The sequence below is a fragment of the Panthera pardus genome, unplaced genomic scaffold (genome assembly GCF_024362965.1).
Source record: "Panthera pardus isolate Hobbes unplaced genomic scaffold, ASM2436296v1 HiC_scaffold_10, whole genome shotgun sequence".
Lineage (NCBI taxonomy): Eukaryota > Metazoa > Chordata > Mammalia > Carnivora > Felidae > Panthera > Panthera pardus.
In genome coordinates this window covers 66,944,631-66,961,245 of record NW_026526655.1, presented here as the reverse complement: position 1 = coordinate 66,961,245, position 16,615 = coordinate 66,944,631, and the positions used below count along the sequence as shown (strand labels likewise).

Genomic DNA, 16,615 nt, shown 5'->3' with positions numbered 1-16,615 from the left:
ATAAAATAAAATGCATATTCAATTGAGTTTTGACAAATGTAGTCTCCCATTGTCACCACTACCCCAATCAAGATGTGAAACATCTCTACCTCCCCAGTGCCCTTTCCCAGTCAATCCATCCTGGCTCCAGAGACAACCAGTTTTCTGATTCCTAACACCATAGCTTAGTTTTGCTCAAAAACTTCCCCTAAATGAACCCATAAAATATGCACTATGTGTTTTTTTTTGGCATCTTTCACTCAGCACTCATTTTGTTGCATGTGTAAGTAGTTCAAAGCATTTGGTTGTTGAGTAATATTCCACTGGTTACATATATCTTAATTTATTTTTCCTTTACCTATTGATGGTCATGTGAGTTGTTTCTGGGCTTTGGCCATTATGAAAAGGTTGCTATGAACATTCTGGCAAAGGTCTTTTGTGTGTGGATATTTTCACTACTCTTGAGGTTGTCAGAAGAATGGATAAAAAGCAAGATCCAATGATATGCTGTTTTCAAGAGACATATTTTAAGTATAAAAATACAGACAGGTTAAAAGTAAAAGAAGAGCAAAAGATCTAGTGTAAGCACTAATATATATAACATATGTCATTATATTATATGACATTAATATAATATAAAGTAGACTCCAAGACAGGAATATTAACATAGTTAAAAAATGGTCATGTCATAGAATAAAAATACTGATTTGTAATAAGACCTAACACTCTTAAATGTGTATAGCAAAATCATAAAATTTCAACATAAAAGAAGAAAAAATGGACAGAAATAAAGTGAGAAATATAAAAATACACAATTATTGTTAGAGATTTTAACAATCTTCTCCCAGTCATTGATAGAAAAATAGAAAACAAATTAGTAAGGATATAGAAGACTTGAATAATCAAACATGAAGACGTAATTGACATTTATAGGATAATACTTCCAATTGCAGAATATACATTTTTTCTTTCTTTTTTTTTTACACTCTCTTCAATTATACATGAAACATTTATCAAAGACCACATGCTAGGTCATAAAGTAAGACTTAATTCATTTCAGAGTATTTGACAAAAGGAGAATTAAATTAGAAACCAATAACAATAAGGTGTGTATAAAAAGGCAATATTTTTTTTAGCAATTAAGCAACACATTCCTAAATGTTCAATCCATGGGTCAAAGAAGAAATCATAAAGAAAATGACAAAATATTCTATACTGAATTACAGAATGCAACATGTTAAAAATCTGTGTCTTGGGGCACCTTGGTGGCTCAGTCAGTTAAGCATCCAACTTCAGCTCAGGTCATGATCTTCCAGTTCGTGGGTTTGAGCCCCACATCGGGCTGTGTGCTGACAGCTCAGAGCCCGGAGCCTGTTATGGAATTCTGTGTCTCCTTCTCTCTCTGCCCCTCCCCTGCTGGCACTCTGTGTGTCTCTCTCTCAAAAATAAACATTAAAAACATTTTTTTAAAAATCTGGGTGTCCATTCCTTTTAATTATTCTTTATTCTCAGAAACTGATTAATTAAATTAACAATAATCAAAATACCATGAAAGGGGAGAGGCAGAAAAGCAGACTGAAGGTTGAAAATTATAGGGATCATGCCTACCATCAGCCAGTGTTTTTATTCTACTGCAATTATATGAAGTCACTTGATATTGCTTAAACTAAAAGGAAAATATCCTTTCAGTGTCAATAAACAGAACGCTAAATAAATATTTTGGCAATTTTTCACTGATAAATCCCATATAAGGGTATGTATGATGCTTCCATTTCATCCAATGACACAGTAGCAGAAACAGTCTGGATAGTGTGTTTTTTTTTTAATGTTTTTATTTATTTTGGGGGGTGGGAGGGGCAGAGAGAGAGGGAGACACAGAATCCGAAGCAGACTCCAGGCTTCAAGCTGTCAACACAGAGCCCGATGCGGGGCTTGAACCCATGAACCACAAGATCATGACCTGAGCCAAAGTTGGTTACTCAACCGACTGAGACACCTAAGAATCCCTGGATTGTGTTAATATTGACAGAGATTATAACTAAAGAATAAGTTAATCAGTGATTAAAAAGTTGAATAGACAACGAAGAAAAGTTGTGAAATCTTTCTTCTGATATCTGAGACAAAACCATCTGTCTCTGATTTCAGTTCAGTCTTTAATGAATATAACCAGTCTGACTAAATAATCTATTGGAAAGCCCCCTTCCAAACACAAAACCTATAATTTTAATTAGTGTTGGTTATGGTGCCAACACAAGGGAAAATGTTTGCTCAGTTCCATAAAGAATAGTAGGGGTTTTATTCTAAATCTAAGTCATATCTTTTAATTTACAAATCTTTTATTTGGAAAACTGTTTTCTTTGTAGAACTCCAAACATTCCTCCTCCCCCACCTCCTCCTCCTCCTCCTTCTCCTCCTCCTCCTCACCTCTTTGTCTTTCTTACTCTCACTTTTGCTCTTTCTCAATGTGTGTCTTTTATGAGAAACCAAAGAATATTCAGTTTGAAATACGCAAGCATGATTTGAACTTTTCAAAAAATGTGTGAGTCATTTCTTGCCCTTTGATAATTTCCAAGTGACGAGGCTGCTTTTACCAATCAATCCCTGCTTTTAATGATTTCAGTATATTTTGTTTGGTTGGGAGTGAGAAAAATAAATGCAAAATGTCATTCATGAGTATGAGCCTGCAAATGAATATGTAGAAGGCAAGTGATTACTTTATTGGGGGACACAGTATGTTTTCCTGAGCCTTTTGCCCTTTTCCCTTCCCAAGCCTGCTGTTTTTCCTGTTTCAGTTTACAGATGAACGTGATACAGCAGTGTGGTCGGATGGTAATCACACGATCTGACATTTGTGGCTTACGCATCTATGTACATGGATAGAAAGCTATTCAAAAATCCAACCATCTTGTGAGTTCTAACTACACTTTTACAATTCACATACATGAAGTTATATAGGGAAACTTTTAAACATGGAATGCAAGAAATCATTTCATTTAAAATACCCTTTCTTCATTCATTCTTACAGGCAAAAATTGGTATTTTAATAACGTTAAGAAAAAGAAGAAAATGAATAAGCAATGTCAAAATGCCTTGCTGTTCAAAGAGTATATTACTTCAAATGATCTGAATTCATTCCAGCAGCAACATTATGCATTTGACCGGGACACAAATCACCCTTAGTTAAAGACAGAGGAAAAAAGAAGGGAAAAAAAGAGAGAGAGAGAGAGAGAGAGAGGAAAAAGCCCTGCATGTCAGGAGATTAAATGAACTGAGGAACAGAGTGCTTAATTCTATATTCTTTCTCTCTAAAAGGCAGTAGGACTGATTGGAAGTAAGGGAATTTACCAGTGAAGGTAGCTGGCAACATGTTGAATAGACAACAAATGCACTCTTCACCCGTGAAAGCAAGCCAACGAAAAGTTTTGTAACAATATCTGTTTTGTAGCTGTATTTCTCAATTGATGCTGTTTTTAAATTGGTTTATTTTTAAAAAGTGCATCATGGTCAGAAAGATTATCTCTTTTTAAATCTTCTAAAATTTCAACAAATATTTCTAGGCATCAAGGATAGGCAACATTTTGCCTTGTCTACTTCTCTGACATTGAACTGTTTCTAGATGCTAAATTTGGCTGCTGTATTTTCATATCTGTGAGGCTGTTCCTGGGTCCGCCCTACAAATAGCCATCCAGGTTTCGAGTTTTCCAAGCAGCGGAGCATGGCTATCCCGCCTTCGACACCCCCGTTCTGTTCTGTGCCCAGGCTCGGGACATTGAGTGGCAGCGAGCTTTCCTCTATTCCTGGTGTGATTGTTGCTTCTCAGGGTCTGGCTTGGGCTCCGATCTTGACATTTATGTCACAGGTGTCACCGGTGAAACTGCTGGGAAACCAGATGGCAGACCTAACTGAGGTTGGCAGCATCTGCTGTGGTACGCGTTGTCCCTGCTACCTGCTCTACTTTCTTCTTCCTGTTGATGAGTTATTGTCTTGTATGGTTTCAGTCTTCCAGTATTATTTACCTTTCTACAGGTCTTTCCAAATATGAACTCCTTTCTGTAGTTCTTTCCATGCATTTTCTCCCCTTGGAACCCCATCACTCAGGAAGGCTCATGACTTGGCTGCCTTCTTTGGTCCTTCAGGGGACTTTTGCTTAAATGTCACTTCGTCAGCAAGAATTTTCCTTGAGCACCCTATTTAAATTTACAACACACCCTTCTCCCTGGCCCCCTACCCTGGTATTTTTCCTTCCCTTTCTTCCATTATCTTTTTCCACAGCAATTAGCAGCACCTGCTATATTCCATGTTGAGCTTACTCATACATAATCTGTATCATTATGTAGATCTATATCTTCTATAGAATATAAGCTTCATGAGGGCAGAATTTTGTCTGTTTTTTGTCTTGTGGGTTACTTACTATATTCTAAGCATCTGGGAGAATACTGGCTCTTAGAACTTTAAAAAAAGTCGCCCTTTTTTATTGTTAAATAACAAATTGCATTGCAAATTCTGAATATCAGACCTCTTTCTAGCTTTGTATTTGGTCTTAGTCCTTCTGCTTAGTATAGTGTTATGTGTAAGAGCTTTAAGGGCACAGGGAAAAACTGGATAAGGTGCATCTGCTGTGTGTGTATTAGGTATTTTACTTATCTTGTTTTAATCCTCACTATAGTCCGAGTCCTTTGCCTAAAGAAGCACAGCTAGAAAGTAGCAGAGTAAAGATGCCTTTTCTTCAGAAGCATGGTGCCCCCAAAATAATAGTAAGTCAACAAGAGCCCCTCAAAATTGATAATGTTGCATAAATCAGGTGTAGCTACAAACTGAGTGCCAAAAAATGATTGGTTAAAAAGAGAACTGTAAATGAGCTCCCTAAAAAGATAAGCAACAGCAACATCAAAAGAAGGATATCCAAAACTATTTAGAGCCCAGCACCCTTGACTTAAGTGCCTGGACCTCCAAGGTAACTAACTTAAAAAGGAAAACATGTAAAGACACCTAGGTGACTCGGTTGAGCGTCTGACTCTTGATTTCAACTCAGGTCATGATCTAACAGTTTGTGAATTCGAGCCCCGTGTCGGGCTCTGTGCTGACAATGCAGAGCCTCCCTGGAATTCTCTCTGCCCCTTCTCTGCTCATGTTCTCTTTCTCTCTCTCTAAACAAATAAATAAACTTAAAAAATAATTTGAAAAGGAAAACATGTATCTGGACACATATTTTGACATGTTTGCTTAAAAAAATATTGTTTACAGTGTGAAACCAACAAAGGCAAATAGATTCTTTCTTGATCATAAAAAGGCAAGAAGAACTCTCTGCAGTGTTTTCTTACTGTAGTCCAAGAAAGAGTAGTTAATTGTATTTTTAAAACAAGCCAGATTTTATTTGTATGATACTTTTTTACTAGGTCTTTTTTTTTACCTCTTTTGATCTAGTGATACAAATGCAAATTAGGTCTCATTTTTAATTCAGTACCAGGTATGTATGGGGAAACCACATGGTGCAATGAGCCCCGGAGACTAGAAGGTGGTCAACAAGTCCAGACAAGTTCCCTGCCCTCATGGGGCCCACAGCCAAGCAGGAGAAGCCACTGATCAGGGAGATAACATGTTCTTTCCCCCAACTTATTTTGGAGAAAGAATCTTCTGTCTCGCCTGGCTTCTAAGTCTTTAAGATGGTATACATAGCAGATATACTTTTTCCTAATGAAAATGGTAAAGCTTTACCATTTTCAGTAGGAAAAAATATATGTAGATATAGAAATTATCTATCTATCTATCTATCTATCTATCTATCTATCTATCTACCTATCTATCTATCTTCTGGTGTTTATAGCATTACTAAGTATCGAGACACTACCATATGACCAATATGTGAATAGAGTACACACTTACTTGTTTTTGTTGACAAGCATTCATCCCTCCCTTGTTCCAGTGATAGCATCCCATCACTACTTTTAAGGAATGTCCCTATACCACCGCCATAATCCTGACTGTTCATAGGTTTTAAGCAAGGTTTCCTTCTAGTTCCAAGAGTGAGACATTTGGTTTAGGGGAAGCCAATCAAAGCACAAAGCACAGCATTACCTAGGACAGAGCGATTACTTCAGGGATGGGCATGTGACCCAGCTGGAGCCAGTGGGATGCAATGAGAGTTTTTCTGTGTCTTATGCCTATTGGATTTAAGTCTGGGAAGTTGGGAGGCTGCAGCTGCTATTGAACCTTACTACAAATAAGGGTTGAATATCTAAAAAAGCTATCACCATGGAAGTCAGAGCCAAAGAATGAAGCATAACTAGGTAACAGTTATGGTAATGTCAGCTGTATTCCAGAATCATTCCATGCCTAAAGCTAACCCCTGACAATAAATCTTGAACTAATGAATTTCCTTTTCCTTTTCCTTCCATCCTTCCTTCCTTCCTCCCTTCTTACTTTCTTTCTTCTTTCCTTCCTTCCTTCTCTCCTTTCCTCCCTCTCTCCCTCCTTTCTTTCCTTCCTTCCTCCTTCCTTTCTCTCTCTCCTTCTCTTCCTTCCTTCCTTCCTTCCTTCCTTCCTTCCTTCCTTCCTTCCTTCCTTCTTTCCTCCCTGCCTCCCTGCCTCCCTCCATCTCTCTCTCCCTTCCTCCTTTCCTCCCTTCCTTCCTTCTTCCTTCCTTCCTTCTTCCTTCCTTCTTCCTTCCTTCCTTCCTTCCTTCCTTCCTTCCTTCCTTCCTTCTTTCTTTTCTCCAGCCAGTTTGAGTCACTCTTTTGTCTCTTGTAACCAAAAGAGACTTGCTAGAGTAACTAAAAAATTCTTTTTGGCTCTATCTTCTCCTTGCTTGTTTCCAACAAATACATTTTCTAATGAAAATGATGAACCTAGAAAATATCTTGATTTAATAATTAGGACCGTTTCTGGATACAATTGGTACCACCGCCTAATTTTTATTTAAATCTTTATTTCAGGCTTTAATTGCATGAGCAAGTGTTTCTTTTTATGACTAAATAAAGTTCACAGATTTTTGGTGTCAGACTTTGAGTTTGAATCCTGAATTCATGATCTTAGGTGACTTTTTCTACCCATGGTGTACTGCCTTTCTTCAGTTTTCAAATCAGGATAGTGAAAGAGTATATTTGATAGGATGTGGGAAGGATGAAATGATACCATATATTCAGACATGTTTGCCCAGTCAGTCACTGGCAGATAGTAAGCCCTCAATCATCACTATGTCATTAATTGAAAGACTGGCATTTAGGATTTCACTAGCTGTTCAGTTTTCTTCTGGCTGCTTTTCAGCCACTAAAATCATAGATAAAATAAGGTTGGTGTCCCATTAAGGTAATTTCATTTCAACAGAAACTTTATTTGTATAGCACAAAGACCATCTCTTTGTTGAGTTAGCAAAGCACTATATTGGATATCAGATACTCTGGGGCTAAGGCTAATGTTAAATTCCACTGTACGTAAGACTTTCATTGATTGCTGTTTTATGAATTCTTATTTTTAACGTTCATTATTTACTTTCTCTTTTTACTCTTAATTTCAATTATTTGTATTGATGGAATGATTTCTGGCATATCAAATTAAAAGCATGAACAGAAACTTAATCTGTTAGCAAAATTAATTTTTGAAATCAGCAAAGTCTTAACGTTTCGTTCTAAGAGCCTGTGGAAGATCAAAACTCCCATTAGTGAAAAATTTGGGCGGCTTCAAACACACGGCTCTGTGTACGTACACGGAGTACACGGAGAGAGGTTTCTCTCTTCACAGTTCCCCCGCCCTCTAGTGGTAGTTATAATAACGCCATTTTGTAGTCCCCAAACAGGAAATGCCTGTTCTTACTTCAGTTACCAGAATCCTTTTACAGGAAGTTAGGTGTGGTCTTTGAAGGAGAATTTAAAAAAAAAAAAAAAAAAGAAAGAAAGAAAGAAAGAAAATGAAAAAAAGAAAAAAAGAATGATGGAATTTTAGCTGCAGTCTTCTTGGTGCCAGCTTATCAATCCCAAACTCTGAGTGTAAAAGATTCTGCAGGGGTAATGTTTTAATATTCTTATTATGCTTATTCTCTGGGATGCTTCTCTACCTTTACAGTACAATCCTTGGGGGAATCTGCAGAGGACCACTTTCATTTTGAAGCTGCTGGCTGCATGTTTTAGCATGTCTCTTCTATTAGAGCATACAGGCATGGCAGTTTCCTCCATGGAGTATGCATGGACCTTCTTCATGCTTATGTCTGTTGAGGCATGAGGGTCTCTGGGGATGGGTGAGGTAAAATAGAGATGTTTTGGAGATAGTGTGATACTGAGAGAGCAGTCTGCTAGCTGGTGGCTGAAAGGTCCTACTCTACTTCAAAAAAAAAAAAATGTAGGAACGGTACAGTAGCTTATGTTATTTTAAATTTCCCTGTTTGATTTGGCATATGCTACAGAAATGCTCTGGATATTAATACATTTACTCTTAGAAAATGCACTTCATATAATTAAATGGCAATTCTCATTGCTGTAGGATGGGGGTTAAAATGGATGGATATTTTAAAAGGAAGGAAAATTGGTAAGTGAGCATATACAGATGGCATTCAGGAGTTAAGATTTTGGTTGTATGATTTCAAAAATCATAGAAACTCTTGCCACTGGTTCAGAGATAACATTCGGAATGATTGGTGTACTCTGTTAAGTTATATATGTTAGTCTCGTAAAATAAAATTAGAATACGGTAAACCTCCATTTATGTTATTGCAAAGACCAACAAAATAGGAGTTTGTTGAAAAGATAAACTATCTTACACTTGTTATTTTTTCCAGTCCAAATCTGCTATTGAGATTTTTATGAAATGGGCACTATTTGAGAAAATGAACTATTTCTACAGTATTTCCTAAGGTGTTGCAAATTTGTTAATTTAAGAAGCAATTATACTAGTTAGCAGCAGGTTGCTAAGCCTGGGGGGTCCAAGATCCAGACCTCTGACGTGGATGACTTCCTGCCCGGTTTGGCAGGAGCTGGATCCCTTCCTGTGCAGCTTCCGAGCAGTTCCAAATGCAATCGGGCATCCCCCGCTCCTTCCTGTTCCTTTGCTTTCAAGCAGTATCTACCTATGTTTCCATAGCCTGGCATTTCAGGATTTCCAGAGCTCTTTACCAGGTGCGTTGATTTTGAATAAGCTATTAAAGGTGGAAAAGTAGGCCAAAGGGAACATGGAAAAAAATGGAGAGATACATGCAAGATCCTTGCATAGCCCAGGTTCTATAATTTTGGGTGATTATTCATCTGTTGTTTTGGATCTCTGATATTCTTTTTTCAGAAAGGATGCTGAAAAAGATGGCTGCCAAAATATTCACACAAGTGAAACAGCAAGCACAAACCAGTATCCTCCATTTCTGAGCTCGAAATTGGATATTTTCACTTAAAACATTTTGGGAGTGGGAGACTAGATTACCTCATAGACATCTACTGGGTGTGGAAGACAGATCTCCATGCAAGCAAATGAATGCGTGCATGAGAATCCCCTGAATGCCAAATACAGCTTCCTTAGTAAATATTACAGATAGATTGGTTTATATATTTTATCTCTGTATCATGTAATTGTCACAGTTACCTTTTATCCTAATGACTGTTGCTTCTCTCTCTCTCTGTCTCTCTCTGTCTCTCTCTCTCTGTCTCTCTCTCTCTCGTTTCCATAGCACTTTCTTATGCAAGGAGCTAAACAGTGATTAAAGGAGCAGGATGAAAAGATGGCACAGTCAGTGCTGGTACCACCAGGACCTGACAGCTTCCGCTTCTTTACCAGGGAATCCCTTGCTGCTATTGAACAACGCATTGCAGAAGAGAAAGCTAAGAGACCCAAACAAGAGCGTAAGGATGAGGATGATGAAAATGGCCCAAAGCCAAACAGTGACTTGGAAGCAGGGAAATCTCTGCCATTTATTTATGGAGACATCCCTCCAGAGATGGTGTCAGAGCCCTTGGAGGACCTGGACCCGTACTATATCAATAAGAAAGTGAGTTTTTAGACACCTTGTCTTTACTTCCCCCACTTCCTAACTGGTTCTGGGCTAGTCACACAGATGTCTGGTAAAGAATGATGTGCCTCTTCCCCTCTGCCTGAAGTGTCACTAGGATGCTGAGTGGGCTTGAGCATGTAATGGACCCATTATCCTACAAGTCTTTTGGAAGCACTCATCTGAACCTACATTCCCGGGACAAACAGAACTAAAGAAGCATCATGTAGTTGATAACTGAGGAAGGGCAAAAAGTCTATTCAGCTTAGGGTACAATGAAGCAAAAAGTGAAAACAAGGGTTGTATTGTATTATATTATATTATATTATATTATATTATATTATATTATATTATATTACATTATATTATATTAATTTCCAGGAGCAGTATCTAAATTCATTTTTACAATCTCAACCTCTAAGTAAGTTATTTTGGTCATCAGCAGGATTATGCCTTCATACCAAAGACTTTGCCCTTCCCATGGCTCTCTGCAGAAGAAATAATAGTAGGTGACTTAAGTACCCCCAAAAGAATCTCATCCAAAAACACACCTGGAAAACTCTGAAGTTTTCATGAAAATTGTTACCAAAATCAAGAAGTAATCAAAGCCCCATTTTCATGCTTTTTGTGAATTATAAATATGGTTTTAAAATACTGCTATCAAAACTTGATAAGGATGCTAAGAATTCCTATGGCATCGACTACATTTTTTTTTCTCTTTTAAATGCTCAGGTCACTTACAAATTTAGGAAAGTTAATAGTGCTCAGAAAAAGCACCTATCATCATGTTGCATGTTGATAGTGTATTACTATAGTATTTTATAATGCAAAATTTTAAATAATGGTCTCACCTTTTTCTTTAAATGTTCTTAATTTTAATATTAAGATCCTAAATTCTGCCTTATATGTTGTGTTTTCTTTTTCAGACATTTATAGTATTGAATAAAGGGAAAGCAATCTCTCGATTCAGTGCCACTCCTGCCCTGTACATTTTAACTCCCTTCAACCCTATTAGAAAACTAGCTATTAAGATTTTGGTACATTCATATCCTTTTTCAAACAGTTGCTTAATATGATTTTGTTCTTTGAATTATTGAGCTGGGAATCTTTTTTTCAAATATGTGTGGTTGGCAACATGATGTGCTCTTTTTTTCTTTCCTCTTACTCAACAGTTAGCATATTGCAAATGGGATCATAGGTAAGTGAACCTGTTTTCCTCATCTTCTTGAAGTTCGCCTCTCCCCAACTTACTACATCTTTCTTCTCTACTCCTCTGTGTCCTTCTAAATTACTTGTTACATCCAAGACTTCTTCATTAATGTTGATCATGTTTCAAGGCTCTCATTTTATAAGTCTTCATATTTTACAATGGTAGGCAATGGGTAACCTCCATGAGCTAATTTTCCTTACTGCTTTCACATTTGGAAACTATATACATAATCTGAATGGAACAATTTTATATCTTTTTGGTCTGAGTTGTACTACTTTCTGCTTTTTATTTCAGCACTTGAAAACTTTGAGTTAGTAAATGTTTATAATTGTAACTGTATACACACTGGCCTTTCAAATATATCTCCAAAAATTTTCCCCAACAGCATCCCACTGATTTTCTTTTTTCTTTCTTTCTTTCCTTTCCTTTCCTTTTTTTCCCTTCCCTTTATTTCTTCTTTCTTTCTTTCTTTCTTTCTTTCTTTCTTTCTTTCTTTCTTTCTTTCTTTTTTTCTTTTTCTCACTTGCTGCCGTGTTTTATTCAAGTCACATGTCCTGCTACAATTTTATCTCTCCAAAGGCTTAATGTCTGTCAACCCATATACATCCTCATTTTATTCTTCATTCTCCTTATTGAAGTCACTACTTCCTAGAAATGAGATTGATGACACCTTTGTGGGAGATGGTAATATGAAGTTAAATAGAGTAGTTGTGAGTGAGAGGTTTTATTTTAGGTGAGGGATAGTGGTCTGACTGATAGCCAGCCCTGAGAAAACCAAGGAAGCAAAGGTTTGGAAGACTGGGGCTATGCCAGGCAGGGACTTTTACCGGAAGAACACTTAAACCTTGGGATGAGGATTGATACACATCAGGAACCAGAGGTAAGATTCCTGAAAGGGAAACTGAAATCTAAGCAGAGTCTCAGAGCAACTTTTAATGTTATTTCTTCTTTAGAAAGAGTCCATGACATGATAAGGCTTTCGATGTGAAAGCTTGCTGCCCCCAGTAGGCTGAGAAAATGTTTGAAATAGATAAGGTAAGGAATTCTGAAGATGGGATAAACTTGGTACAGGAAACTCGTTTCAGTTCTGGGTGGGAGGGCTGTAAATCATGTCCTGGGACTTGACTGGCAGTGTGGTAAATGATGTTTTCAGAAGCACAGCATTTTAGAATTTAGTCTCCTTTTAACATCTAGTTCATTCCCCTTCTTCCCCTATGTCCTTTGCATAGACATCAACATATTTTAATTTGAAAAGCTTTAAGACTTAATACTTTTTTTGTGAATTATCTAAAGCAATATTTCCTTACTTCTGTTTTTCAAGAACCCAATGGTATGGGGGATAAAGATCTATAAGTTAGCATTAGAAATGAATAAAAAGGGGTGCCTGGGTGACTCAATCATTTAAGTGTCCAACTTCAGCTCAGGTCATGATTTCATGATTTGTGAGTTTGAGCCCCACGTTGGGCTCTACATTGGCAGTATGGAGTCTGCTTCAGATTCTCTGTCACCCTCTCTCTCTGCCCGTCCCCTGCTCATGCATTCTCTCTCTCAAAACTAAATAAATAAACATTAAAAAAAAGAAATTAATAATAAAGTTACTATTAGATTTGGGTCTCCTGAATTATAAGCCATGGTCTATTATTATGTTTTGGGTATTTGTAATCTTTGCACTAAATAAATCTTTCCATAAATTATTTATTATATTTTTAAATAACGATATGCCCTTTATATAAACATTTTTATATGAAATTATGTGAAAACTCAAACTTATGTCCAATGCTGTGTTAAAACTAGTTACTGGGAGAATAAGTGTTGAATAAATAAGTGACTCATGAAGCAGAGGTTGGAGAATTATATGCAAAACAAGTAACAAAATGGAGGGTTTGAATAGATGAGAAAAAAATTGATTTTGTCCTGAATCTGAGTGAGGAGACAGAATTAAGAAAGCCCAATATTAAAGAAAAAAATCAGTTTTTGTTTTAAACATTTTGTGTGGAGATCATGTATTTCTTTGAAAATGTCATGAAAGCCATCATCTAACTCCAAAAACTTCTGTGAAGTTAGGGAACCCATGAGTCCTAATTTAAGACCCTTTGAGAAAAGAGACTCCTGGTGGTAGAGGACAAGGGCAGTTATAGAAGTTTCAATCAGGAAAAAGAAAAAAGAAAAAAAAGAAATTTCAATCAGAGAATCTGGGCATTGAGGACATAGATTATAGTGGGGGCTCTCTGGCTCTCTGGGAATCAAGACACAACTTGAATTTGAGGGTTTGCACCGGCTTCCTTGAAGAAACAAAACCCCGGGGCAGAGTTGTTCAGAGGACTGCAGTGATGTGAATTGCAATGTGAAGGTAGCCAGGTAAATTGATGAGATTTGCTAAAGTGAACGATAAGAAGCTTATAAATGGCTGATAAGCCACAAATGTCTTCCAATGTAGAAAAAGGTAGACTCTTTAAAATCTCTAATTACCTGAATAAAAATACTATGTTTCACATATCTCATCTTGGAGTACAGATAGAAGAAAAGAAAAGGCAAGTGTACTAATAGTCTAAGATAAATTCTTCAGTCTTTTGATGACAGTGACATACTTGATAGGGAAGCCTAGTAAACTTTGATGTATATAATACTGTAGCGTTTTCAAGTGATTCAGTTAGTGATTTTGTCTTTTATTCTTCACAACAGAAGCCCTATGCTCAAATCCTGGTTTTCTGACTTCAAGCACATGCCTTTTGCTGTAAGGTAAAAATGCTTGGAGATGGTGATGGTGGGTTTGGGCACAGTTAAGAGGTCATTTGTGTATTTATTATCATTAACTTCTAAACAAGAAAGTGCCCATTCACAATAAAGAAAATTGTATTTTGAGCCTAGACTAATATCTCTATTTCTGAAGAAAATCCTGTCTTGTTTCTTAAAGAGCTGTTATCTTCATTAGAAGCTGTTGCATATCAAATTAGCTTTGTTTCTTGACTTTGGCAGAATGAGACGTTATACTTATGCTTACTATATTTGCGCCAGGGTGTATTTTGAAAACTGAAAATGTTTATGATATGCCTAATATCTTGTTTTGATAGTTAAATAAAATATGGTTATAGTTTCTAGATCATAAACACGTTTTAAAAAATCCATATTCTTAAAATTCTTGTCAGAAATGTGTTTCATGTTAGTTTTTATTATTTTAGCTATGTATGCTTATTCCTTTTATTTTTCATTTGTTACTCATTTGTTTGTTCATTTGAAAATATTTTTTAAGTACCTACTATATGGCAGGTGTTCTTCTAGGCATTGGGATGCAATACTGAACAAAACCAAGTTCCTGCGTTAGTGTAGCTACATTTGTGTATATGTGTGTGTTTGAGAGCTAGATCATATGTCAGCTAGTGATAAGTGATATTAAGAAAAATAAAGCTGTATAAAAAGAGAAGAATGGAAAGGTACTGTTTTAGATCATATGACCAGGGAAGTCCTCTCTAAAAATAGAGCATCTGAGTAGAGATTCAAAGGAAGGGAGACAGTGAGACATGGAAATGTAGGGGAAAGGTAAGTGTAAGGAGAATAGCAAATATGAAGGCCAAGTATGAAGGTAGAAATGCACCTGGTATGTTCAAGAATCATCAAGGAGTCCAGAGTGGCTGGGACAGAGTGGGAAAGGCAGGGTGGAGTAGGAGACGAAGTCAGTGTGAGTGGAGGGCAGGAGCTGCAGCTGTAGAACATGATGAGAACACCAACTTCACTTTGAAGGAGATGCAGAGTGATGGCTGAAGGATTTCCAGCAGAAGAATATCATGATCTGACTCACATTTTATAAATACCACTCTAGCTGCTGCATGGAGAACAGACTACGTGGAGGGAAAGAAGACAGATCGGGGGCCTCCTGCCATGATGAAGGCAAGGGATGCTGGTGGCTTAGTCTATGGTAGAAACCATGAGGGTAGCAGAATGGCATCAAACTTGGATGTGTTTTTCAGAAGGGCTCACAACAGGATTTTCTGAGTAGTTGGATTAGATTTGAATATATTTTTGAGATGGCTATTAGTCAGTGGAGGAGTTGAGTACATAGATGGATATGGAAGTCTGGAGTTCAGAAGAGGGCTGGGCTGGAGATAAAACTGCAGGAGACAGCAGTATTCAGATGGTATGTAAAGTCATGACAGCGACCTGTGACACTCCAAATCACACAGCTAGTGTAGACTGCTGGTGATTCACACAGAGTAAGAAAATGAAAAATAGCTGTCGGTATCAGAAAACCTGGATTCAGACCCCGCCTCTGAAATTTACCTATTGCTTTATGACCTTGGGCCAAGTTATTACAACTGTTTTGAATCTCAGTTTCTCAATGTATAAAATTGTAATCAAAATTTATACATTAATGCTAATAAAATATACGATAAGTACCTGGCCTCGTGACGAGCACATAGTAGGTACTTGATGTGTGGTTGCTATGATAGCTATTTTGGTTGCAGTAGCTACCATCCAAGCAGTAACTACTGCAAGATTAGTAAGTAAAGGAAAACTCTCATACTGCCTAAAGAATTCCACAAAGAATACTGTATAAATCACTACTCGCTCCCAGCTTCGTTTTGCAAACAAAATGTTCATATAGCACCAGAGTTTGGAGCTGTCAGTGACTAAAACACAATCTGATTGGTTTCAACCTTCTCATTTTGCAGACAATTTAATTGAGTCCCCAGGCACATTTGCTCCCTTTCTAAGCCTATCTTTTATAGCAGTGGCAGAGCTAAAACTTCAGACCAGGTCTTCTGACTCTCAGCAGGGTGCCCTTTGCATTTTCCACCTAACAGAAGACTCTCAGGTATAACGTACTAGATTCATTGCCAATATTGCTGTCTGTATGCATTTCAAAGGTTATTCTCAGTGGCTAATTCATTAACTAACAAGTAGACTTTTCAGCTCATTCAAAAATTATATGCTCTTTATGTAGAAATAAAAAATGTTATGGTTTTCCATGCAAAGAACTAGGTAGGTCTGTAGGAGAGGAGGGGAGGAAACTTATGATTTCCATTTCCCCTGCTTGTGATGCTCAAAAGTTACCACCCATTATCACATAGTTAAGGAGATGGTTAATCATAGAATGAAACAAATCAAGAGTTAAAAGTATATATGTGACATTTTGTCAATATTTCTGCTGGGCTAGAAATATGCACTGATATGTAGAAAGAGGCCTCTCCTACTCTGCTCTGAATTTTCCACTTTTATGTTAAAAAAAAAAAAAAGAAAACAAAACAAAACTCTGACATCAAATTGTTTTCTCCCTCTAGTTTAGAGTTAAACATTCCTCTGCAACTTCTCCAGATATTATATAACATTACAAAGTCCCTGAACAGACTCACAAACAATGTCTTTCCCTTCTTTAAGAATAACAACAACAACAACAACAACAACAAAAAGCAAAAAAAAAAAAAAAAAAAAATGGGTCGCCTGGGTGGCTCAGTCAGTTAAGCATCCGA

General features: G+C 37.0%; 1 protein-coding gene across 5 annotated transcripts in view; it reads left to right on the top strand.

The window, feature by feature from the left end:
- The window catches only part of LOC109272266 (sodium channel protein type 2 subunit alpha), a 138,361-nt gene that overhangs the window by 40,924 nt on the left and 80,822 nt on the right, over positions 1-16,615 (top strand). For 2 of the 5 annotated variants that reach the window (XM_019458140.2, XM_019458163.2), the window contains exons 2-3: positions 9,623-9,940; positions 10,867-10,985. In XM_019458140.2, coding sequence (XP_019313685.1) covers positions 9,674-9,940; positions 10,867-10,985 — 386 coding nt within the window. In that variant the 5' untranslated portion in view covers positions 9,623-9,673. Of the gene's footprint in view, positions 1-7,847; positions 7,980-8,969; positions 9,084-9,622; positions 9,941-10,866; positions 10,986-16,615 lie in introns of those variants that run through there. The other 3 variants (XM_019458148.2, XM_019458156.2, XM_019458169.2) reach the window with 3 other exon arrangements.